The 9140-nt window shown below is 35.7% G+C and overlaps 1 protein-coding gene across 1 annotated transcript in view; it reads left to right on the forward strand.

Moving 5' to 3' along the window:
• LOC110104613 overlaps positions 1-8839 on the forward strand; it is a 50923-nt gene extending 42084 nt beyond the window's left edge. Inside the window, exon 3 of the mRNA XM_020833787.2 lies at positions 8626-8839. Within this exon, the coding sequence (XP_020689446.1) occupies positions 8626-8699 (74 nt within the window). The 3' untranslated portion in view covers positions 8700-8839. The remainder of the gene's footprint in view (positions 1-8625) is intronic.
• Positions 8840-9140: the final 301 nt, after the last annotated feature.

Below are 9140 nucleotides of genomic sequence, written 5' to 3' on the forward strand. Positions count from 1 at the left end.
TTATGTCGTGCTGGATTGGATTATGGGCTATGCTGATTGCTGATTTATTGTCACAATGTAGTTTCATGGGTTTATCCCACTTAACATTTAAATCTTCTAGGATTATTTTGATCCATAGTAGCTCACATATTCCCAAGGTCATAGCTCGATATTCTGCTTCTGCACTGGATCTTGCCACCACATTTTGTTTCTTGCTTCTCCATGTAATTAGGTTACCTCCAATAAATGTACAATACCCAGAGGTAGATCTTTTATCAACCGGTGATCCTGCGTAGTCAACATCCGTATATACTTCTAGGGTTATTCCATGATCTCTCTTAAAGAGAATTCCTTTTCTTGGTCTTCTTTTAAGGTAGTGCAATATCCTGTCTACCGCTTGCATGTGAATCTGCTTTGGATTCTGCATAAACTGACTGACCATGCTTACAGCAAATGCTATGTTTGGTCTAGTGTGGGAGAGGTAGATCAATTTCCCTACAAGTCTCTGGTAGGCCCCTTTATCTACATCTGGATCTTCTTTAGCTTGCCCCAGTTTAAGATTAGGTTCTACTGGTGTTGGTGCTGGTTTACAAGCTAGTTTACCTGTTTCTCTTAGAAGATCTTTGATGTATTTCTGTTGTGAAATAAAGATTCCTTTGCTGGAGTGAGCTACTTCAATTCCGAGGAAATATTTTAGTCTACCAAATTCTTTGATGTCAAATTCCTTAATAAGACTTTTCCTTAAACTAGCTTTCTCCTCTTCATTATTTCCAATCAAAATAATATCATCAACATACACTAATAATATTGTGACTCCCCCTGAGTCTGAGTGTTTGAAGAATAGTGTATGATCCCCTTGACTCTGTCAATACCCATTCAGGAGCATGAATTTAGAGAATCTTCCGAACCAGACCCTTGGTGATTGTTTGAGCCCATATAGCTAGAGCTTTTTTTTAGTTTGCACACTTTGTTACCTTCAGAGTTTTCTTTAAACCCTGGTGGTATTTCCATAAATATCTCTTCTTCTAAATCTCCATGTATGAATGCATTTTTCACATCCAATTGTTCCAGGTGCCAATTGTACTTGGCTGCTAGTGAGAGTAGTATTCGGACAATATTCATCTTGGCTACAGACGCAAACGTTTCTTGGTAGTCAATGCTAAGAAACGTTATCTAGTGTGCCATCAGCTTTGTATTTTACTGAGAACACCCATTTACAGGCGACCGGTTTTTTCCCTATCAGTAGATTGATGATTTCTCATGTTTTGTTCTTCTCCAGGGCCTGCATTTCATCCTTCATGGCATTTTTCCAATTTTTATCAGATAAGACCTCTGAAACATCTTTAGGAATATGGATATCTTTTAATGTAACAAGGAAATTTTTGTGTGATGATGAGAAGTTGTTGAAGGATATAGAGTTGTTTATAGGGTATAAGGGAGGTGGTAAACTTATCTTATTTCCAGGAGATGGTTCAGATTCTTGGATCTGCTTTGGAGTACAGCTTGAACTTGTATGTCTGGAGTAAACTTTTCCAAATCTAATGATAGCATTGTCATTTATTTCCCTTTCTTGGGTTTCAGGTGGATTGTTCTGAGGTGGTGGAGGAAGGTCAAGAGGTGCTAGTTCATTTTCCTTAAAAAGCCCAGCAGGTCACCAAAAACCTACAACTGACATCAAAGCACGGTACTGAAACAATATGCATGTCAATCAGTCAAATCAATAATAGTCACTTGCACATGATCATTGAATTGATGCAGATACGGAAATCAGTAATCAATGCATAATCAATAAAATCCACAGTCATCGGTAGAAGAATCAGTAAATAGTGGAAAAATCCATAAAGAAAATCGTCAAATCAGTAATATTAATCAAATTAATATCGTATCAATAACATCAATCAATTGCATCAATAGGATCAATCAAATCATTGAATAAAGAAATCATCTCCAGTCAATGATATCAATCGGTATGAATTCATATAAAACAATCAAATCAATATATCGTAAGAACAGTTAAAATCGAATCAATGCAGTAAAATGCGTATTATATATCACGTGCTCGGTGTATCACATGTAGCAGATCAATATTCGGTGTATCAATTAATCAATGGTATCAATGAATCTATAATATCGATGAATCAATAATATCGGTGTCCATAGTATCAATGAATCAATGCAATATCAATATCCATATCAGTATCTGTATCCAGTGACATGTACAGTATGCAATATCAATAAATCCGTCGATGTCAATAAATTCGTACGGTAATTAATAAATCCATAAAGAAATCATACGAACAATACTTTACACATGCATTCCAGTATAGTAGTCTTATTTAACAAGTACAATCACTGGCTATTAAGGCATTTTTCAAGGTTAATATCGATGTATCGTTGTATCCGTTGGCTCAATAATAGAGTCGTCACTTTTCACCCGTCGGCATAATCTCCTTATGACTCTCAATCGTTATATCACGTGATCAATAGAGGATAACACCAAACCCTTTTTAAAGGAAAGCCCGTCGGCCCACCATCCTGTACAGGTCAATCAATCTCCAACCAACGGTTCAACCAGTCTTTACTTGTCTTTCAGTAATATAACAGTAATTTCAATCTTATATTCACATTCGTATACATCTCATTAATACATTGCAATCAACAAACATGATTTAACTCAATTGAAGAAAATCCTTAAAATATCGTACAGTCGATAGAAATCTCAAACATGATCAAAATACATAGTTTCAGAAAATTACCAAATTATCTAAAATCGAATAAAACAACATTTTAAAACTTTACTTGTACTGAAGCAATATTTTTCAACATCCGGATAATTTTCTATTCGATAAAAATTCCACGGAATTCAAAATATTCGGTGAAAACTTTCCAGAAAATACTCTAAATTGTGCAACATCCTCATTTCTATAACATACCAAAAGACACGGTAAAAATTTCGTCAATACAAAGATATGCAAGAATTTCGGTAACGGAAACACAAAACTGAGCAGAAAAATACCAAAACACGAAATCTTCGTAATCAGAAATAGGATTTGGATTCCTTACAGCGAGAAAAACAATTCTTCCAACAGCGACATCGGACGAAAATCGCTCCGCGGTCTCCGAAACCAAGCTTTCCTCTTCTCTTTCTCTCTCCTACTTTTCTCTCTCTTCAAAAATATCTCAAATCATCTATTTAATAAACTCGATCGTCCCGACGATGTTTTCCATTCGTTCTGGGATGAAACTCTCTGGACATAGATCGTAGAGACAATGATTGATTTCGTCCCTGGACGATGCTCTTGTGCAAAAATTCGTCCCAGACGAACTCAGGTTTGTCCCGACGAACCTGCATTTTACTCAGTTCGTACAGGCAGTTTGTTCGTACTAACCATACAGATTTTCATAATTTTCTTCAGTTCGTCCCGAACTAAGGTCAGTTCGTACAGACTAACTGCACCCAAAAATATGAAATTCGGAGGGGTTTTACAATCTACCCACCTTAAGAAAAAATGTCGTCCCCGACATTTCCCTTAAGGGTTCGAATGCAAAATCGATATAAAACAAATCCGTCAAATCAAAACTCAAATTAAATTGAATCAAAATCAAAACCACGAAAATCATACAGTTCATTCAATCACATGTCATTCACTATGCATGATATGTCAAGTCAATCAATTAGTCAAATAAATTTCTTACCAGTAGAACTTTCAGGTTGTTGTTGATCTTCATAATGCTGTAAACTGTATACACGTGACATCACTTGAGTAGGTGCAGTAGATCGTGGAGCAACGGTTTCCCTCTGACTATCACTGACAGCTCTATCATTCGTCCTATTCGTTGATCTTTCACTATATGCTCTTGATCCGACAGTCCTCTGTCTTTCAATACGTCCAAACTGTCTTGTACCAGAATCAGTTCCTCCTCTAATTTCCTTATGAGGACAATTTGTTGCTCTATGTCCTTGCTGTCCACTGTGAAAACATTGTCCCGTCAATAAGTAACACCGACCTGCATGTCGTCGACTGCAATGAATGCACTCGCTGTAGCTACCGATGCAGATCCCTTCGAATCATTATACTTGTTTCTCTTATCTCTATCTCTTTCTCTACTTGATTCATCTCTGCTCCTCCTGGTGACTTCATATCTCGATGCTGGTGTTGCTAAATCAATTTCTATCAGTCTGGCCCGCTTTACTAGCTGATGCTTTAACTCTGTTCAATCATTGCAGAAATCTATAGCATTTTTCTTCAGCAGTTGGGATCAAATGAGAAGCGTACCTAGCAAGAGTGGTAAACTCAACCTCGTACTGCATCACTGTGTTGCGTTCTTGTTCCAACTTAATAAATGCTTCTTGCATTTGTCGTTGGGTTGATGGAGGTACAAACCACATCCTGAACACTGTAGTAAACTCGTCCCAAGTGATCTCAGCATTTGTCTTCCCCTGAAATTTCTCTCTGCTGTCCAATCCACCATCTCTCTGCTTCTCCTTCAAACAGATACACAGCCAAGGGCACCTTCCGGCTTTCGGGACATTGCATGCTGTCAAAAATCTTTTCTATCATCATTAACCAATCTTCTGCAGCCTGAGGTCCTACAGCTCCTTTGAACAACGAAGGCTTCAACTTATGAAATGTCTGTAAATGCTTATATACTTCTTCTTCTTTACTTCCAGCTAACTTACTCTGTGCATCTCCCATTATATGTGCTATAACAGTAGCCAACTGCATTATACTTTCTGAAGGTACTGGAGCTGCACTGTGTTGCTCATTTGGTACATTTGATTCTGGATTATTCATTTAACTTTTCACCTGCACAGTTCAGTATAATCTGAATAATACACGCATGCAACTATGTATGCAAAATGATGCACTTGAAATTACATATTCTACCCAACTCTTAACCAAATCCTACAGCTCTGGTAACATTCAATTCTTCCAATAACACTGCTCTGATACCAAAATTTGTGACGCCCCAAGATCTAACTTGGAAGAATTATTCTTTTAATCCATTAAACCATCAACAAGCAGAGCTATCTATAGTCATCAATAAGTATTAAACAGTCTAACAAAAATTCTATAATTTAAATCATCATAGAAATATTTCTATTCATTCTCAAAGTTCATTTACAATACTCAGGATTTACACAATAATCACGATTTCATCCAGTCTTGAGTACAAAAGAATAACTATAACAAAAAGGAACAAAAACCTGAAGAACTCAGATCAACCTCACACTCCTGCTCCCTTGCCCTGACCTGAAAATATTAACCATATATAATGAGCTTCAAAAAGCCCAGCAGGTCACCAAAAACCTACAACTAAAATTAAAGCACGGTACTGAAACAATATGCATGTCAATCAATCAAATCAATAACAGTCACTTGCACATGATCATTCAATTGATGCAGATACGGAAATCAGTAATCAATGCATAATCAATAAAATCAACAGTCATCGGTAGAAGAATCGATAAATAGTAGAAAATCCATAGAGAAAATTGTCAAATCAGTAATATCAATCAAATTAATATCGTATCAATAACATCAATCAATCGTATCAATAGAATCAATCAAATCATTGAATAAAGAAATCATCTCTAGTCAATGATATCAATCGGTATGAAATCATATAAAACAATCAAATCAATATATCGTAAGAACAATTAAAATCGAATTAATGTAGTAAAATGCGTATTCTATATCACGTGCTCGGTGTATCACATGTAGCAGATCAATATTCGGTGTATCAATGAATATATAATATCGATAAATCAATAATATCGGTGTCCATAGTATCAATGAATCAATGCAATATTATTATCCATATCAATATCTGTATCCAGTGACATGTACAGTATGCAATATCAATAAAATCATGCAGTAACAATAAACTCGTAAATCCGTCAGTAAATCCATTCATCAATAATCAATTCAATATCAATAAATCCATCGATATCAATAAATTCGTACGATAATTAATAAATCCATAAAGAAATCATACGAACAATACTTTACACATGCATTCCGGTACAGTAGTCTTACTTAACAAGTACAATCACTGGCTATTAAGGCATTTTTCAAGGTTAATATCTATGTATCGTTGTATCCGTTGGCTCAATAATAGAGTCGTCACTCTTCGCCCGTCGGCCACCTGTCGGCATAATCTCCTTATGACTCCCAATCGTTATATCACGTGATCAATATAGGATAACACCAAACCCTTTCTAAAGGAAAGCCCGTCGGCCCACCATCCTATACAGGTCAATCAATCTCCAACCAACGGTTAAACCAGTCTTTACTTGTCTTGCAGTAATATAACAGTAATTTCAATCATATATCCACATTCGTATGCATCTCATTAATACATTGCAATCAACAAACACGATTTAACTCAATTGAAGAAAATCCTTAAAATATCGTACAGTCGACAGAAATCCCAAACATGATCAAAATACACAGTGTCAGAAAATTACTAAATTATCAAAAATCGAATAAAATAACATTTTAAAACTTTACTTGTATTAAAGTAATATTTTTCAACATCCGGATAATTTTCTATTCAAAAAAAATTCCACGGAATTCAAAATATCCAGTGAAAACTTTCCAGAAAATACTCAAATCGTGCAACATCCTCATTTCTATAACATACCAAAAGTTACACGTTAAAAGTTTCGTCAATACAAAGATATGCAAGAATTTCGGTAACGTAAACACAAAACTGAGCAGAAAAATACCAAAACACGAAATCTTCGAAATCAGAAATAGGATTTGGATTCCGTACAGCGAGACAAACAATTCTTCCAACAGCAACGTCGGATGAAAATCGCTCCGCGGCCTTCGAAATCAAGCTTTCCTCTTCTCTTTCTCTCTCCTGCTTTTCTCTCTCTTCCAAAATATTTCAAAATATCTCAAATCATCTATTTAATGAACTCGATCGTCCCGACGATGTTTTCCATTCATCCCGGGACGAAACTCTCTGGACATAGATCGTAGAGACGATGATGGATTTCATCCCTGGACGATGCTCTCGGGCAAAAATTCGTCCCGGACGAACTCAGGTTCGCCCCGACGAACCTGCATTTTACTCAGTTCGTACAGGCAGTTCGTCCGTACTAACAATACAAATTTTCACAATTTTCTCCAGTTTGCCCGTACTAAGGTCAGTTCGTACAGACTAACTGCACCCAAAAATATGAAATTCGGAGGGGTTTTACAGTCTAAGCGGACTATCCACATCAGTAGCTTTCACGTAGGCAAACCACGCGTAACAATTTTATTGGCGTCTGGATGTAGCTCTACGTCCGGACTCAGCACAAAATAATATCTCCTCTTGAAGACTCGCTTTAAGGATTTGCTTGGAGATTGAAAGTCACATTATAGATGGATATTCATGTAGTGGCTAATTGGCTATGCCACGTGTACATGATAGCTTGTAATAATTCATATCATTTTGATGTACCTTGCACTACTATTTTTTTTTCTTTAGGTTCAGTCTTTTGTATAGCACCCCAAACTCTATAAATAATGAGTGAGAAGAGGCATATTTGGTATTTTTTGAACCATTTGGATATTTCCAAATCTTTATTGTGCATTTGATTTTTTAATTTCCATTTCTTTCTCTATATTCTATATTGTTCTCTCATAGAACCCACAACTTCTTTACTCTCCATATTTACCTGAAACCTACTCGATCTCTTTAGCTTTCACCACAAGGTCACTTGCTAGTTAGCTTACACATCACCCATGGATAAAATTAGATTCAACAATACTCATCTTAATAATCATATTCGTCCACATTCAATTTGATGTGCTATCTATTTCTTTGTTTATTAGTTTCAGTTTATTCTTATTATACTTAAAAAATTTTCCTTGGCCATAATTATACTCTCTTACCTTTCATGTTATTTATTTATTATAGTTATTTTTTTAGTGTGTATATCAGTAAAGAACGGAATAATGGGAGCTTTTTATTGGATACACTCTTTTTTGACTTGGGTATGCTTGGAGTAATAGTGTTGGGTTTTGTTTTGTCATTTCTAAAATTTTTGCATGTAAATTATGGAAGATGACCAGAGGAATATTTGCTGAACTCGTTGACTTACTGCATCCCTTAGGTTTTATTTCTTTTTACCGACTTCTTTCAAGTATGAACTTATTTGGACCATGTGAATAAAATTGATCGGATAATATTGGTGAACTGAAAAATTATTCAGTCTGGACAGCATACTGAGCATACCGAGCGGTACCGCTATCGGTACCGAGAGCGGTACCAAGCGCCCAGTGATGTGGCGCTTTTTTATTGGTCTCTGGACACGTTCGGTGTCCGGACACAATAATATCTCTGGTGAACGAATCTAGGTAGAATCATGAGAACCAGATATTAGGTAATGAGGAATCCACCAATTGCTTATTATTGTGAGCTTGACAATAGGGTATAAATGAATTTCATGAAAACAAGTGGTACATTTTAAATCCAACCAATCCTTGCATTCTTTATCTTGCGAAATATAATATAAAATACTCAAGTAAATGCCGGTTAAGCTTGTGGTTTGTTGGGTGTAGTAAGAAGTACGGGCATCAGAAGGATTGCTTTTTGCATTATATATCACCTATATTTATTTTCACTATATTTGCATTTTACCTGCAGATCCAGAGGGTATTGCAAATGCTCAGAAGTCACTTGGCCTTGGCCAGGAAGAGAAAGTCCGTCGTGTCCGTTAATTATTTTATGACTTTGTGTATGTTTTTATCATATCCAAGTGGTTAAGAATAGCGAAGGTGACGATTTCATTATTTTGTCATCCAATATACACAAATTATCCATTTTCATGTCTAATGAATTCTCCTAATTTAGCATCCAAGGACTAGTAGGCTTAGGCTTCGTTTGGGACTGTTTTCTTCTTGCTTTATTGAACAGCTTTTTAGTACAAAATTTTTTTGAATTTGAATTTTTGTATTAAAATGTTATTTCAAAAATCAGAATGAAAACTATCCCAAACGAAGCCTTAAACTGCTAATAAACTTGAAAGATAGATGTTTTTCCGTCAAAGTTAATTATTGGAAAAAAGTTAATGATCTATCCATGCTATTCATAAGAATTTTCTGCATTAAAAGATTCATTTGATTGGATTTTCTCAGTAAAATAATTATGGCCAAAGTTGT

Source organism: Dendrobium catenatum, unplaced genomic scaffold (genome assembly GCF_001605985.2).
Source record: "Dendrobium catenatum unplaced genomic scaffold, ASM160598v2 fragScaff_scaffold_1391, whole genome shotgun sequence".
Taxonomy (NCBI): domain Eukaryota; kingdom Viridiplantae; phylum Streptophyta; class Magnoliopsida; order Asparagales; family Orchidaceae; genus Dendrobium; species Dendrobium catenatum.